Source organism: Phyllobates terribilis, unplaced genomic scaffold, assembly GCF_046119375.1.
Source record: "Phyllobates terribilis strain yellow unplaced genomic scaffold, ASM4611937v1 Scaffold_2__4_contigs__length_985480577, whole genome shotgun sequence".
NCBI lineage: Eukaryota > Metazoa > Chordata > Amphibia > Anura > Dendrobatidae > Phyllobates > Phyllobates terribilis.
In genome coordinates, this window is record NW_027362762.1 from 388,175,148 (window position 1) to 388,192,941 (window position 17,794).

A 17,794-nucleotide genomic window follows, 5' to 3' on the forward strand; every position below is an offset into this window, starting at 1 on the left:
CACACTGAAGGCATCAAAACTATGAATTAACACATGTGGAATTATATACTTAACAAAAAAGTGTGAAACATCTGAGAATATGTCTGATATTCTAGGTTCTTCAAAGTAGCCACCTTTTGCTTTGATGACTGCTTTGCACACTCTTGGCATTCTCTTGATGAGCTTCAAGAGGTAGTCACCGGAAATGGTTTTCACTTCACAGGTGTGCCCTGTCAGTGGGATTTCTTGCCAGTTGTGTTGTGTAGAATTCAGGTGGATACACAGCTGATAGTCCTACTGAACAGACTGTTAGAATTTGTATTATGGCAAGAAAAAAGCAGCTAAGTAAAGAAAAACGAGTGGCCATCATTACTTTAAGAAATGAAGGTCAGTCAGTGCGAAAAATTGGGAAAACTTTGAAAGTGTCCCCAAGTGCAGTTGCAAAAACCATCAAGCGCTACAAAGAAACTGCCTCACATGATGACCGCCCCAGGAAAGGAAGACCAAGAGGACCTCTGCTTCTGAGGATAAGTTTATCCGAGTCACCAGCCTCAGAAATCGCAGGTTAACAGCAGCTCAGATTAAAGACCAGGTCAATGCCACACAGAGTTCTAGCAGCAGACACATCTCTTCAACAACTGTTAAGAGGAGACTTTGTGCAGCAGGCCTTCATGGTAAAATAGCTGCTAGGAAACCACTGCTAAGGACAGGTGACAAGCAGAAGAGACTTGTTTGGGCTAAAGAACAAAAGGAATGGACATTAGACCAGTGGAAATCTGTGCTTTGGTCAGATGAGTCCAAATTTGAAATCTTTGGTTCCAACCACCGTGTCTTTGTGTGACGCAGAAAAGGTGAACGGATGGACTCTACATGCCTGGTTCCCAACGTGAAGCATGGAGGAGGAGATGTGATGGTGTGGGGGAGCTTTGCTGGTGACCCTGTTGGGGATTTATTCAAAATTGAAGGCATACTGAACTAGCATGGCTACCACAGCATCTTGCAACGGCATGCTATTCCATCCGGTTTGCGTTTAGTTGGACCATCATTTATTTTTCAACAGGACAATGACCCCAAACACACCTCCAGGCTGTGTAAGTGCTATTTGACCAAGAAGGAGAGTGATGCGGTGCTACGCCAGATGACCTGGCCTCCACAGTCACCAGACCTGAACCCAATCGAGATGGTTTGGGGTGAGCTGGACCGCAGAGTGAAGGCAAAAGGGCCAACAAGTGCTAAGCATCTCTGGGAACTCCTTCAAGATTGTTGGAAGACCATTTCCAGTGACTACCTCTTGAAGCTCATCAAGAGAATGCCAAGAGTGTGCAAAGCAGTCATCAAAGCAAAAGGTGGCTACTTTGAAGAACCTAGAATATAAGACATATTTTCAGTTGTTTCACACTTTTTTGTTAAGTATATAATTCCACATGTGTTAATTCATAGTTTTGATACCTTCAGTGTGAATGTACAATTTTCATAGTCATGAAAATACAGAAAAATCTTTAAATGAGAAGGTGTGTCCAAACTTTTGGTCTGTACTGTATATTCTCTATAATCCGCTATATGGTTCCAGAGATTTGGGCCTTTTTATTGAATGGTAATTTTTATGGTGTTTATCAAGAAGGCATTGCTCATGTCAAGAGGTTGCTCTGCATTATTAGCCAATGAGCCATGCGCCCTTAGTAAAGGCCATAAAAAGTAGCACTAAATAAAAAGAGCCATATTTCTGGTACCATATAACTTTTCAAGAAAAAAACAATATCTAGGGGATTAGCTGGGATAAAATAAGAGCAAAAACTGGTCACTTTGACCTGATGACAAGTCATCTTTAATTGAAAAGTTTCTTTCCTCTTTTGTCAGTGTCCTTTTACTTAGAACATGTATAAATTGAAATATTGTAGATTGAATAGAATGGATGAAAATGCTTATGTATTGCCTAATGCATTCACTTTAGTGTGACCTCTGATTTTCCATTACAATGGTATTTTCTTTCTGCAGGTATTTAGCCCTGTATGCCTACAAGCCGCAAAAGAATGATGAGTTGGAACTGCGGAAAGGGGAGATGTACAGAGTCACAGAAAAATGCCAAGATGGTTGGTTTAAAGGCACATCGCTCCGCACTGGGGCATCAGGAGTTTTTCCTGGCAATTATGTTACTCCAGTTTCCAGGTGACTGGCTTTACAGTAGTCCCATTGATAACTAAAGTAGCTGAGTGTGCTTGTGCAAAAATTTGACTGTTCTATGTGTCTCCAGGGTAACAGACTACAAACAAATCCTGTGTAGTCTGATCCTACAGTCATACTACTTTCCATCAGTCCAGTACTTCTTATTAACCTAGAGAATATCAAAAATATCAGCCGTAAGCAGGGATGAATTATCAGACTATGCAGAGTTTGTTTCGGTTTGCATACACAAAACTTTAAATCTGGACTATATGTGAATGTGTTTAAAGAGTTTCTTCATCTCTTTTTCAAAAGTAACCAGAAAGAAGGGATCATTGCAAAATAAAGAAGTGTTGCCTCTTTAAACCTTCACCTCTCCAGCGCCTCCGATCATGTGGTTTCTGCCAAGAATGAAAGTGATAACGTCCTGTCCATACAGTCACCTCATGGCAAAGGCCACTGATTTGAGTCCCTGTAGTGCTGAAATGGCTGGTGTTTGGTAATTAACACTTCGTTCTTTGTTTTATAATTGTCGCTTCCCTCTGTACACTTTTCCAAAAGTGTAGAAAACCTCTTAATATTTTTTTATCCCAGCTGTATTGCAGCATTAAAAACCATTTAGAAATTTATAAATCAATAGTCCACATGAAGATAAGCAACTTTGTCATATATTTTATCAGATTAATGTACTACTTTTCACATCATGGATTGCTCTTTTACTTTCAATTCATTGGTAGAATCTGTATTCAGTCAAGACAGGTTTTCCCTTTACTGAGACAAGAGATGGCAGTTGGTGCTTTTAAAATTCTATGGAGTGCGGAGCTAGAGACAGACACAGACATCCTGCTGCAAGTTCTCCTGAAATGACAGTTATCGTTTTCCATAGAACTTTATGAGCACCAACTGTCATCTCCTATCTCAGTAGAATGGGAACATTAGTATTCACTGAAGACAGATTTTAGCAGTGAATGGAGAATTTTGAGAATGACTGATCAGTTCAGGAAGCGAAAGAAGCAGATTTCTCTGATAAGATATATTACAAATTTCTTATTTTCAGGTGTACAATTGATTTGTGAAAAATTTTAAATGACAGATACTATTTAACCATGTTTTAAGGGATTATCATCTGCACATTCATTTTATTTTATTTGTAGAAAACAACAGAAAAGAAAAAAAGTTTACATAGTTGTTTTCATGCTCTTTTACAGTGTTTACAATTAAAATATCTTGTTTTTCAATTAATATAAAATAAAAATTTAGTTTCTAGGAAGAAAAAGACCCAAATGCCCAATACAGTGCTTTGAAAAGTATTTCCCTTCATAGACAATGCAGACATGTAAATTATTTTCACTCTTGTATGACCTGCATAAAATGGTTGAAGGTTCTGCATCCAGATTACAACATTATAACCGTGGGTGTTATTCTAATTTCTGCTATTTATTTCTTGCTGCTTTTAGGACATGCTCCAAAATAGTGGAAACATTGCCGGGTTTGTTGTTTGTGTGCAAAAAGTGTGCATTTAACACTGAACACTAAAGGAATGTGATTTCATGAACACTCATGTCCGCTGTGCTTGTAAAGACGCTGTTGTACTGTGCATTTTTTGTGTATTTGGTGCATTTTAGTGAATCCCTACGTTTCTCCACTAAATAATGGATAAAAAAATGCTGCTTCAAATCCGCACAACAAAAGCATAAACTAGGGGAAAGCAGCAAAAAAAGCCACAGTTAAAACACAATAATCAAAGCCTATTTTAATGTGCATAGTTGAAGAGAAAAATGCAGCAGAATAAAAATGAAGCATTTTTGTACCAGGGAATATGGCTTTATATTGCAAAAATATTCCTCAACATTAGACCATGTTCACACGTTCAGTATTTGGTCAGTATTTTACCTCAGTATTTGTAAGCCAAAACCAGGAGTGGGTGATAAATACAGAAGTGGTGACGTGTTTCTATTATACTTTTGCTCTAAGGGCGCATTCAGACGGCCATATAACACAGACAACGATTGCCTCGCAATGCTCGGATTGCTCGGCGGCTCTCCTGACCCGAGCGTGACACCATGTATTTCTATGCTGCTGTCATGCTTGGATCAGGAGAGGCACAGGTCAGTTCGTGCACTGCGATGTGATCGTTGTCCATGTTATATGGTGTCCTAATTGTTCCACTACTGATTTTGACTTACAAAAACTGACCGTGTGAACATGGTCTTATAGAAATTTTGTAATCACACAAGTGCCTGTCCCCATTGGAGCTCACATACTGATCCCAAACACTGCTAAACCCGCTATATACCTTTTGGTGGGGGAACCTGCTCTACTTAAAGTGTTTTTTCCCAAGAACAAAAGTTAATTAAAAAAATTGTCTGTGTCTGACCGTGTACAGAACATACCACATCTCCTGGGCAGGGGAGGAAGCAAAAGACAATACAGATATTACAGCTGGGGATCGCAGAGGATTCATTTTGTGAGGTAAAACATTTCACTGCCTGTTTTTAAACAATATTTTACCTCACAAAATGAATCCTCTGTGATCCCCTGCTGTAATGTCTGTATTGTCTTTTTCTTCCTCCCCTGCCCAGGAGCTGTGGTATGATCAGACCATGTTCTGTACACGGTCAGACACAGCCATTGATTAAAATGAACATTTGTTCGTGGGAAATCCCCTTTAAGTGCAACAGCTGATTATGGAGTCCTATTGGAAAAGCTCCTTGAGAAAGAAAGCAAATAAGTTCTCTCCCAGAAGAAAGTAAACTACCTTTTAGTGCACCGTGGGGTAGCTAGCCTTTCCCTATTCTAGGAGAGAGCCAGTGTCCATAATGCCTGTCGGCTGTGACATGGCAGTGCGTGAAAGTTGCTCTGAAAATCTCTGTGAAAAACTCAACCAACAATGGATTCATGCTTTAGATACTTAGTTGCCATTAACAGAAGAGCACCACAGGGTAATAAACCTAGAAATGTCTTTCTGATCACAATGCCGCAAGTTAAAGCCGCACTCAATATAACACATGGCGTAGTCGTCCAGAATGACAACTTGAACATTGAGGTAGCTAATGTCTAAAATCTTCAGACACTTTATTAACTTTGATGTTTGCAAGGAAACAGGAGTACTCATAGGAGACCCATGAAAGTGTGGCGCCCCTGAGGGTTCGACCGCCACAGGGATTCTGCACTTCTTTAATGGAGTGTAGTGTTCCTCCTCTGAGGTAAGAACAGTGTGATAGTCGTGACCCAACCTTTGCATCCAACACCACATTTCTCCACCAGAGGGAGCTAGTATGCACTAGGTGCTGCTCCCCTGGTTACAGGGAGACTGGGGAACCAAGAGTTAGGGGAACCAGTTAGTGGGTGGAGGACTTACAAGTTAGTTACACTTTAAATTTCATATTTAATAAAAAAAGCCATCTTTGGTCTTGGTCTTTCGGCTGTTCTCTGTGCTGTCATATACTGTGTGTAAATGTGACCTCCCTCCCGGAGCGCAGATCCTGTGTGGGCCTGCATCGGCAAGAGACACAGCCCTCGTACCCCGGCCTTGGGACGAGGGGCAGGTTGCAGACAAGGAATGTCTCAACCCGGCCAATGACCAGGACCAAGAAGGCCCGGAGCTCAAGAGTGTGGCTCCACAGCAAATGGATCCCAGGCAGGATGCAGACGGAGCGGTGTACGCCACCTGTCCTCGCCATGCTGATATATTCAGAGGGACTCCGGCTGCAAGAGGGGTACCGGCCCCCGACACCCGACCTTGCTACTCTATGTCCTGGACGGGAAAGCCCGGTAGGCCCAGAGGATCCCACCGGGTATCGGACGGAGTGGAGCTGCCACCCGTGCCCTTGTTCTGAGAGGAGCTCAGAGGGAGTCCCGGCCTATTTGCACACACACGGACAGGAAAGGATTCGGTCTGTAGTTCAGGAACACTCTGGTGTAGGGTCCCGATTGAACGCTGGACTTACTCGGAGGTTGTCGGACCCCCGTCCCTGGTGACCGCAGGACTCCACGGGGAGCAGGGAGTCGCCTTCCTTCTGCCATCTCTAAAGTGAGTAAAGCCTTGGAAGTTCACCCCTATGGCCTCCGGACTGTTTATTCTGCGCTACACCGCATGACGCGGTGCCCGTCTTCCTCTACTACTACCCCCTCCATCCTGTCCCTCTGCCCTGAGGCCTTGCTCCGCCTGTGGGGAGTAGTAATAACTCTAGCCGCCATAACACCATACCTCAGCGGACTGCAGCGGCGCTGGTGGCCTTCACCAGGCGCCACATGTGGCGTAGTCGTTAAATCAGCCACTCAACCCGGATGAGCCCACACCATCTCTTTTAATGTGACGGCCCTGAGCACGGGTCGGGTCCGGGCCACGGCTGCACCCCATCTCTCCATCACAGGACCCGATTCCGAGTCCCCCATCACCCAGGGTAAACTAAAGGGCTTTTTCGAGCATGAGGCGTCACAAAAGCACGAGGAGAATATGAAAAAAGGACCCTAATACTGAAAAGCAAGAGTCCTAACCCCTATAATATAACTACGTTTTAAGACAATAAACTGGAGAATTGCTCTAATGGCTACAGTTACACTTTTAAGTACGAAATACATTACAATTGTTGTTATGCAGCTGTGCTCTAAGAAATCTGGCTAGCTGCTATACCACCCAGTAGCTGTTTCTTTAAGAAATTAACTTTGTTTTTCTAACCCTACTATACAACCCATCCGATATACTTAGTTCCCACTTTACAGCTTTACAGACCTAATATAAAAGTCCAGCTCGATTGTAGATACTCATTTTGTATACACAAGTGTTTATACAAAACAATGACGAACTTTTAGCCTTTATTTATAGTGTCACTATTACTATGTGGTAACTTTGATGTATGCAGTTCTTTGCTCTGTTGGTCGTGTCTAGTGGCGGCTCTCTCATAGAGAACACAGGATCGCTCGGCTGAATGAGCTCTCCTGTGCATTGAAGAGATGGCTATCTAACCATCATTTGGCCGTTGGCCATCTAATGGGTATGGAGGGCTTTAGTTTGTTTATTTGTATTTTACTGTCAGGCTGGATTCACACATCCATGTTTCGCCGTCTCTGTACAGACCACAATGTATGGACTGGCCATGAATCTCCTGACCCGAGCTTTGCTGCTTCATATATGCTACGAGGATTTTGAATGTGGGACGAGAGATGGGGCGCAGGTACACCGCGAAACATGGATGTAAGAATCTGGTCTTACTGCCTCATAAATGGAGATACCTGTACACATCTGAGTTTCTTGACACCTGTTATAGCCAAGCCCACTGATACCTTCTATATGGTGCTAATTAGAAATCTCCAGTGTCAGCCGGTGACCTCAAAAATACCAGCTAGAGTGCCCGCTGTGTGATGGCTGCACCTCGGAGTGCCTGCTGTGTGATGGCTGCACCTCGGAGTGCCCGCTGTGTGATGGCTGCACCTCGGAGTGCCCATGTTGTGCTTTTTATGTTGATACAATTGGCAGGTTCTAACAACAGAAAGTATATTATTTATACAAACATTAATATAAAAAGTCAATTTATGTGTATTGCATAATAATAATAATGATTACGGTAATTCTTTTACAGTGGTGGCCAAAAGTATTGGCACCCCTGCAATTCTGTCAGATAATACTCAGTTTCTTCCTGAAAATGATTGCAATCACAAATTCTTTGGTATTATTATCTTCATTTAATTTGCTTGCAAGGAAAAAACACAAAAGAGAATGAAGCAAAAATCAAATCATTGCTCATTTCACACAAAACTCCAAAAATGGCCCAGACAAAAGTATTGGCACCCTCAGCCTAATACTTGGTTGCACAACCTTTAGCCAAAATAACTGCGAACAACCGCTTCCGGTAACCATCAATGAGTTTCTTACAATGCTCTGCTGGAATTGTAGACCATTCTTCTTTGGCAAACTGCTCCAGGTCCCTGATATTCGAAGGGTGCCTTCTCCAAACTGCCATTTTGAGATCTCTCCACAGGTGTTCTATGGGATTCAGGTCTGGACTCATTGCTGGCCACCTTAGAAGTCTCCAGTGCTTTCTCTCAAACCATTTTATAGTGCTTTTGGAAGTGTGTTTTGGGTCATTGTCCTGCTGGAAGACCCATGACCTCTGAGGGAGACCCAGCTTTCTCACACTGGGCCCTACATTATGCTGCAAAATTTGTTGGTAGTCTTCAGACTTCATAAAGCCATGCACAGGGTCAAGCAGTCCAGTGCCAGAGGCAGCAAAGCAACCCCAAAACATCAGGGAACCTCCGCCATGTTTGACTGTAGGGACCGTGTTCATTTCTTTGAATGCCTCTTTTTTTTCCTGTACACTCTATGTTGATGCTTTTTCCCAAAAAGCTCTACTTTTGTCTCATCTGACCAGAGAACATTCTTCCAAAACGTTTTAGGCTTTCTCAGGTAAGTTTTGGCAAACTCCAGCCTGGCTTTTTTATGTCTCGGGGTAAGAAGTGGGATCTTCCTGGGTATCCTACCATACAGTCCCTTTTCATTCAGACGCCGACGGATAGTACGGGTTGACACTGTTGTACCCTCGGACTGCAGGGCAGCTTGAACCTGTTTGGATGTTAGTCGAGGTTCTTTATCCACCATCCGCACAATCTTGCATTGAAATCTCTCGTCAATTTTTCTTTTCCTTCCACATCTAGGGAGGTTAGTCACAGTGCCATGGGTTTTAAACTTCTTGATGACACTGCGCACGGAAGACACAGGAGCATTCAGGTCTTTGGAGATGGACTTGTAGCCTTGAGATTGCTCATGCTTCCTCACAATTTGGTTTCTCAAGTCCTCAGACAGTTCTTTGGTCTTCTTTCTTTCCTCCATGCTCAATGTGGTACACACAAGGACACAGGACAGAGGTTGAGTCAACTTTAATCCATGTTAACTGGCTGCAAGTGTGATTTAGTTATTGCCAACACCTGTTAGGTGCCACAGGTAAGTTACAGGTGCTGTTAATTACATGAATTAGAGAAGCATCACATGGTTTTTAAACAGTGCCAATACTTTTGTCCACCCCCTTTTTTAGGTTTGGTGTGGAATTATATCCAGTTTGGCTTTAGGACAATTCTTTTTGTGTTTTTTCATTGAAGACTAATTAAATGAAGATAATAATACCAAAGAATTTGTGATTGCAATCATTTTCAGGAAGAGACTGAGTATTATCTGACAGAATTGCAGGGGTGCCAATACTTTTGGCCACCACTGTATATGTTATACTTTTTAGACTATTGATTAATAATACTTGTATAATGTTTTACTGATATATTTTCCAAACCATATTGTGTTGCTAGGACTGGCTCGCGTCCATTTATTTGTTATTCGAAGCTATAGAGCAATGCTTTGGGCATCTACTCCATATGTTTGTAATGGCATTGTGTTGTCATAGCAACAGATTGTCCCGGGGGTTTATGTGCATCTCTTAAGGGATGGCAATAGTAAAAAAAATGGCAAACAAAATTAATTCCAAGGGACCAGTCTTGAACCAGCACTTATTATGTAAAACTGCTGCAGTAGCAGAGCTGAAGTACAGCCTCACTGGTACACGTTCATATGGAATATTTGTCTGTGCTTTCTGGTAAGGATAGCATGGACCTTCCAGGAAATAATTGCAGATCTGAATGGCTATTTGCACAATCAATACTCCAAATCAATTGCCCGCTGACTTTCTTACTCATTTAACAATTGTCTGCCAAAGACAATTTTCACTATAGGACTGGGTGAATATTTTTGATCCCCACCTTTTGTGAGTTATAGCTTGTTCATTTTTATTTTATCTTTTCTAGCCATACAAGTGCTTGTTATTTTTACAAGGCAAGTTCTATTTTTAATGGCATGAGGTACATAAAAAATTGTAATTAAAAATTAAGTAATTCTACCATATTTAAATTGTTGGGTTTGTTGATATGGCTTTCTTAGTGGGTCAATTATACATTGTATTTTGCACCATAGAAACATATTTTACACATTTTTGTTGTTGGCATATTTTGAGAGCCATATCTTGCTTTCCCTTTCTGTTGACTGAGCTGTAAGAGATATAAGTCTTGTTGTTTGCAGGTTGAGTTGATATTTTCATTGTTATTATTTAGGGGTGTGTTATTGTGGAATTTGGTAGGGTGGGTGAACAAAAAAACAGCAATTCTAACATTTATGCCTATTTGCTAGAAGACTACTGTGCATATAATATATGCTGTTCCATACTTTTTAAGTATTATATTCCTTGTACTTTAATTTCTGACTATTTTTAAGTCCTGTGCTTGCTGCTAGTTAACCACTTCAAACCACAAATAGACTTTGAAGTCCGGGTGGTCTTGCTCCTACTCTACAGTGACTTTCTAAAATGTCACTGCATAGTGGCGCAGCTACACACAATGTAGGTGTAGGAATGTGGATTCGGATGTCTCTGAAAGCCAGAGTCCCCATAGAGAAGGCACAAACTTATTTATTAGTATCTGTGCCGTCTCCATCGCTCTATACACATCGCAAAAGAAGATCTGTGTATGCAGTAATGACTGCGCTGACGGTGCTTCCTCCTTCATTCACAGCAGTCATGTGGTCATTGTGCATAGAGAGGGAGTAAAACTTGCTGGGACATAGGAGACCCAGACAGCTCTGCAATGCAACCAGGAGGCTACATTTCCCCTGTAACTGGGGCTAAAATACCATATTTAACACTAATTGCTACAGAATGAGGAACAAATTTTAAAATGTATTTTAATGATCCTTTGTGGTCATAAAAAAAAATAAAAAAATAATTTTCGCAGTAAAAAAAAAGATAATATGACTGTGACATAAAACTGAAGCTCCACATATCACAAAAAAAGACACAAAAGCTACTTGGATATCCAAACAAGAAACATTTTTACAGTTCTTTAAAGCGCATGTAAACAGAAAATGTGCCTGGTGAGGAAAAAGAATCCAACCTGTCCTAATTATATCCAGCAGAATTGATTTCCTGATTGTCTGGGGTAAAGATTAAGCTAAAGTACAGAAGTATCAGTGCACCTAGGCCCAGTGGCAAAAAAACTGCAACTTAATACCAATTTGAAGTGTAGCAACAATAGTAAAAAGGGGCTTGTATGTACAAACCTGCTAGTTTATATTACACCTAAGCAATTCACTGAAAAGGACTTAAAATTAAAAATAGAAAGAAACCGAGGCGGTCCTATGTGTGAATCAGCCCAGTTTGGCTTACTCGAGCCCAATACTGAAAAGGCTCACCTGGAATCATTGTACAATCTCAGGCACAACTCTGATGTTAGCAGACTGCAGCCCTCATCATCAGCTCCCAGGTGAGGGTGAAGATAAAAATCCAAAATAAAAAATATAAAAAAATGCTGATCTAATGGCGCTATCACTCCAATGCATTATTAAAAAACAATGTTCTTATTAAAACAATTCTCTAGAAAATGTTGTTTTAATAAAAACATTGTTTTTTAATAATTCATTAGAGTGACAGCGCCACTGGATCGTCATTTTTATTTTTTTTTGTAATTTTTTATTTTGGATAAAATAAAAATAAAAAAATCACAGAAAAAAGGCAGCCATATATGCACTGTAGGGTGCAGCAGGCCCCCATGATAAAGGTCTAGTAACATACACTATATATCTCACCATCCACTACTGCTTTGAATGGGAGACTATCATCATTTTATAGACAATCATCTTGGCTATCTCATACATAAATTTGACCTGCTACTATTCTGCATATGATTAGTTATGCAGATTCTTGTCATGTCACTGCATTGTTACTGTTTTGCTCCTACTGGGGTAAAAATCTTTTTTTTCCCTGTATACTACAAATTACAACCTGTTCTCACATTCCCTAATAGCTCAGTGTGTTATTAGATTGATTCCCAAGCGAAAGGTCACTGCTTTGAATGAAGGAGCAGCCATGATGAAGATTTCCCAAGAAAAGAGAAACAACATCATCCAGCTCATCGATAGCAGTCTGCATCATGTGAGTGGCATGACAGTTGGAAGAATACGAAATTAAATTCATCCATTCAAAAGCCAAGAGGGGAACGTCCGGCCAAGATATTGGAGTCAACAAATCAGCTCATCACAAGATCTATCAGTTCTGAGGCGACAAACACGATAGTGGAGGTGGTTCGTATGCTTCGTAATAGTGAGATCACAGATGTCCATGCAAGCACCATGCGATGCATGTTACACAAGTCTGTAATGATGGCTCGAAAAAAGGTGAAGAAGCCTTGACTTCAATATCGTCATACAAAGCGTCGGCTCGAGTTTGCAAAATAGTATGAAAAGTGGACAGTAGAAGATTGGAAACAGGCGATTTGGAGCGATGAAATGAAAGTCAATAGACTAAGCTCTAATAGGAAGAAAAAGGGGCTAACGGATTGAGAAATTGAAGGAACTGTCAAGTTCGGTGGAAAAGCTTGATGATATGGGGTTGTTTCACAGCCAAAGGTGTTGGATACTTGACCAGGATTGATAGTGGTCTCAATGCTGAGCTATATGTGAGTATCCTACAAGACGAGTTACTTCAAACACTCGAATACTATGGGTATGAAAAGAATGACTTAGTGTTCTAGCAGGACAATGACCCGAAGCGTACGTCGAGATTAATGAAAAAATGGTTCAATGACAATGAAGTAGAGGTGATAGACTGGCCTCTACAGTCCCCAGACCTCAACCCAATTGAACACTTGTGGGTAGAGTTAAAGAAAACGCTGTATACATACCCAAGCGAGTCAACCAGTATGCACCAACTTTGGGAACGTGTAGAAGAGACCTGGGATTAGATTTTTGTCGAGACGTGCTTGAATCTGATCGAGAGCATGCCCAGAAGGATTCAGGCAATGTTGAAAGCAAAAGGTGGATTTACAAAATACTAACAAAATAATAAAAATTAAAATTTCAATTTTTAGGAGCAAAACAGTAACAATGCAGTGACATGACAAGAATCTGTATAATTAATCATATTCTAAATAGTTGCAAGTCAAATTTATGTATGAGATAGCCAAGATGATTGTCTATAAAACGATGGCAGTCTCACATTCGAAGCAGTAGTAGATGGTGAGATATGGAGCCTGAAAGTCAAAAGGTCAAAACATTATTAACCTTTTGTTCATCACTGTAAATTCACATGGATAAGGCTTGTATAAGGCACATCACACAGATAAGTGTAGTGCACAGCGTATGTTTTACAGCCTTTTAGATCAGGCCAGCACTATATAAGTGCACCCCACAAGGTCTGACACCCTAAATTCATCGAGCCAACACTAAAGGGTTCAGTTGCATCCTATATAAGATGAAAAAACATTCAACAAGAAAGGATGAAAAAGATGTAATAAAGGCATGAGGTATTGGTCAATTTTGGCCAAAATGCGCAAGCTGGGAACCCATGTTGAGAATACACATTGTCTTGCGAGTTCCTATAAAAAATTCAAAGCAACTCACCAAAAAGGACATACAATTCAAAAAGCATAAAAGAAAAAAGGCAGATGTATTTACCAACACCAGGTCACAGTTCTGCAGGATGCAGGAGGCCCCCATAATAAAGGTGGAGACAACGCAGGTGAAAAATACTGATGAAACAACCATTCACACGCCTACTATTCATGGAGGGGGTGGTTGACTAGTATTATAAATGTGCTCTGATAAGCCTGCCTGATTTAATAGGATGGGTGTTACTAATAGGCTGAAGCTGGACACTGTGCAGTACACTTATCTGTGTGACTGGCGCCCTACAGAAGCAATTACCCCCACTATGGTGTGTGAGTGTTTTTTTGCACCTGCTAGTATGTTGCACCTGCCCCCGCATTTATCATGGGGGTATGCTGCGTCCTGCTAGCGCATTAGTATTGTGACCTGGTCTAGGTAATTACAACTGTTATCTCTTATTAATTTTATTTACCAAGATGAAGACACAATATGCTGTCTTTTCTCATATTACATCTTCCACTACTACGCCATCATCTCCCTTGTTAGTGTCCTCCTATAGTTACATCATCTCTTATAGCACAGTGACAACCTGTGTGGATCAGTGTCAATACTGCTGCAATTGCAGGCCTTTATTAAATAGAAAATTTCCTCTACTGCAACACAAATATTTTTTAATTCCGTTTGTGTAAGAGTTGAAGTAATTTAAGTCTCCTGTTTTACACCACATGAAGGAAGTGTGCAGCCTGCAAGCGAATGAAGATGATAGAGCACTTAATTGTAATTTCCACAATATCCTAAGAGGTTTTTAAGCGCATTTCTGTAGGTATGTTAAAAGTAAATGAGCCACAGTCCTGATCAAATAGGAGGTACGATTTGAAGTTGGATATGACACTTGATAGGGATAAAATGATTCAAAAATTGTTTAGAATTACATTGTGCCGTAAATGTGACATATTGTCTATTTGATGCTATCCTATAGAAGGGAAAACAGCTGCTTACTCATTCAGGCATTGGCTTTTATGGGATGTTTGATGCAACTAACATGTTTTTGCCCAATAAATAGAGAACATTGAGAACAAAGATTGCCAAACAGCCCAGAAGCTGAATACAGAACATCTGCTTTTGTTTTCCTTTTCTCTTTTCAAGCAAACTTTTTGTGCCACCTCTTTTGCAATATGAATGAGATGGTGATTTGTATGTTTAGTATATTCATAGCATGAGAAAATAAACTATTTATTAGTTTCCATAAAATATTGTAATATTGATGTTTTGGTAATATTTAGAACCTAGAGACAAGTTGTTAATTGTTCATTAGAAATATATATATACAATATACAAAAGTTCTATTAGCGCTGGGTATCAAATTATATATTAGCAATGTGCCACATTGACCCCACGTTTTGATTACATGCAGAAAACCAGTGTTTTTTTTTAGTATTCACTGCACAATGCACATTCAATATACAAAGTGTGCTCTATTCTGATGCATAAAATAAAGGCCTTTTTGTAACAGCAAAAAAATAAAGCAAAAGTCTTCTCATTAATAAGTATATGAAGTATAAACTATTCCACTAAGGCTGGAGTCACACTAGCGTATAAAAAAAATCGGTCCGATGTTGATCCAGAAAATTAGGACGAGTGTCATGCGAGTACAATGCATTTTTTCTCACCTAGCATCCATATGACATGCGCATGCAATCCGTTTTTAACATCATCTTTTAAATACAGTAATTCTCTGTCATTTAAAGCTAGTTTACTAACTAATAAAACAATCTTATATACAGAGATAGATAGAATAAGTAGGATAGATGTCCTAGATATTTAATGTCACAAGTCCCCTACATATGATAAACTAGCTACCCTTTAGTGCCCTTCATGTGGCACTAAAGGGTGTTTAGCCTTACTAAACCTATTAAATAAATAATTACTAGGAAAAAAATGGCGTGGGATCCCCTTTATTTTTAATAACCAGCTGAGGGAAAGCAGACAGTTGGGGGCTGATGTTATTATTCTGGGAAAGGGCCACTATCCAAGGATCTACCCAGCCTATTAATATAAACTCACAGCTGTCTGTGTAGCCTTTACTGGTTACTAAAAAGGGGGAACCCCCAAAATAAGTACTTGGGGTTCCGCATATTTTTAATAACAAGCAAAGGCTAAGCAGACAGCTGCGGGCTGATATTAATAAATCAATATCAATGGCCCCTTCCCAGAATAATAACACCAGCCCTCAGCCGCCCCAGAAATGGTGCATCCATTAGATATACTAATTCTGGTGCTTAGCCTCAGCTCTTCCCAATTTCCCTCTTGCGTTGGCAATCAGGGTAATAGTTTTGGGGTTGATGTCCGCTGACATCAAGCCCAAGGGTTTGAAATGGAGAGACATCTATAAGACACCCCCATTACTTACCCCGTAGTCTAAAGAAATAAACACACACACAGAGAAAAGTCCTTTAAGTGTAAGAAGCACTCCCTGACACTCTTTTACCCATTTAACACCATTAAAAAATAAAATAATCCAAAGGGGTCCGCCTTACTGATGTCACCGCTTGCAGCGTAAGAACCAGCTGTAAGATCACATGCAGTAATGTCTGTATACTCTTTTGCTTCTTCCCCTGCCCAGGAGATGCGGTATGATCAGACCATGTTCCTACATGGTAAGACACAGCCATTACGCAGTACACAGCAGAGGCACATATATAAGATTATCTCAGCACAGGAATAGGTTCTTAACATATCGAATTATGGAACTTATTTTTATTCCAAAGTGTACTTTATTCGTGGGAAAACCCCTTTAATGAATCTGACGTGTCTGAAAAGTGCCGTGCACCTCTGTATGCGCCTTGCCACAGTTGGTACTCCATTCGGGGACTGAAGTTAGATTTGTGGTATGAGGAACACTGATGCTCGTCATGAAGTTGACAAGTAGGGGTTGTCATGTCCCCGTCCTGCTACAGCTCTGCCTACTTTATCAAAGTTGGGCAAAAATAGCATCAGACTGTCAAAAGTTGCTAAATTTTTGTGCAGCATTGCATTGCACCAAAAGTTTGTGAAAGTTTTTTATGCTAGAATTCTAGCATAAATGCTTTGATAAATCAGTATGCCTTTACAGGATAGGTGACTATTCGTTACTGCTTGGACCGATCCCAGTCACAAAGTGTGCTGTCGCTGCATTTAATCTTATTAGGACTGCCAGTCTACTATGTCTGAGGGTTCTCCTCCAGTACATGCACAAAAATGATGCAGGGCAGAGCGCATATTTGTTCTGCCGGCACCACTATAGTCTATGGCCCCGTCGGTGCATAAGTCCGAATCCCTTTTTGTGGGGGAATTCAGACGTAAGCCCCAATGGGGCCACTAAACGGGTGCCGTAACACAATGTGAAAGCACCCTTAGAGGTCAGATTGACAACCATCTGCAAGATGTCAGCTATCCTGTGGATGAGTGATAACTAGTGATGAGCGAACACTAAAATGCTCGGGTGCTCGATGCTCGGGTCGAGCACATTGGAATACTCGGGTGCTCGACCCGAGCAACGAGCGCAATATAAGTCTATGGGAAACTCGAGCATTTTTCAGGCGGCTCCCCCCGGCGGTCTGCAGAGGGCCTAAAAATTGCCCAAATCGATGGGAACAGTGCTCAAATGACATGGGGACAGCATGGGGAAGACCCCTGGAAGCATTTCTGACACCCAGGTCACTTTTGTCAACAACGTTGTCAGAGGTATTACGCCACTTTTACGGACTCACAATAAAACATACCAAAACGAAACCAAAATGGATTTTCCTGGGAAATATGTTAAGGAACATCCTTTCCAGGGTAATGACTTGTATATAAAGCAAAATAAATAACCAAAAACAAAAATGCTCCTCCACACCTTGGGCTATGTTCACACGTAGCGTTTTTGATGCGTTTTTTTTTTCACTTTTGCATTGCTTTCAACCGTGACAAATGCATTCACCAGGAAATGACATTTTAACATTTTACAACCTTATCTATCCATGTGGTGTGTGAGATATCATCAGACACATTGTGTTTCATTTATGAAGGAGGGACTCTGAAAGTCACAAAGCCTATTTTTATAGGGCCATCAGGCGGCCTTTACTATTCTTAAAGGACCAGCAGTCGATCCTCACTATTCTTAGAGAGCCATCAGCTGGCTATATTTTATTGTTCCCATTACTAAAGAGTGGGTCTCCTATACTGTTATTGCGTATGCTGTGAGTGCCAGGGCTGCCC

General features: G+C 40.8%; 1 protein-coding gene across 2 annotated transcripts in view; it reads left to right on the forward strand.

Annotated features, from left to right (window-relative positions):
- Positions 1–17,794, forward strand: part of SH3RF3 (SH3 domain containing ring finger 3) — a 661,819-nt gene that overhangs the window by 527,185 nt on the left and 116,840 nt on the right. For both annotated transcript variants that reach the window (XM_073664834.1, XM_073664836.1), the window contains one exon: positions 1,975–2,145. In XM_073664834.1, the coding sequence (XP_073520935.1) occupies positions 1,975–2,145 (171 nt within the window). The remainder of the gene's footprint in view (positions 1–1,974; positions 2,146–17,794) is intronic.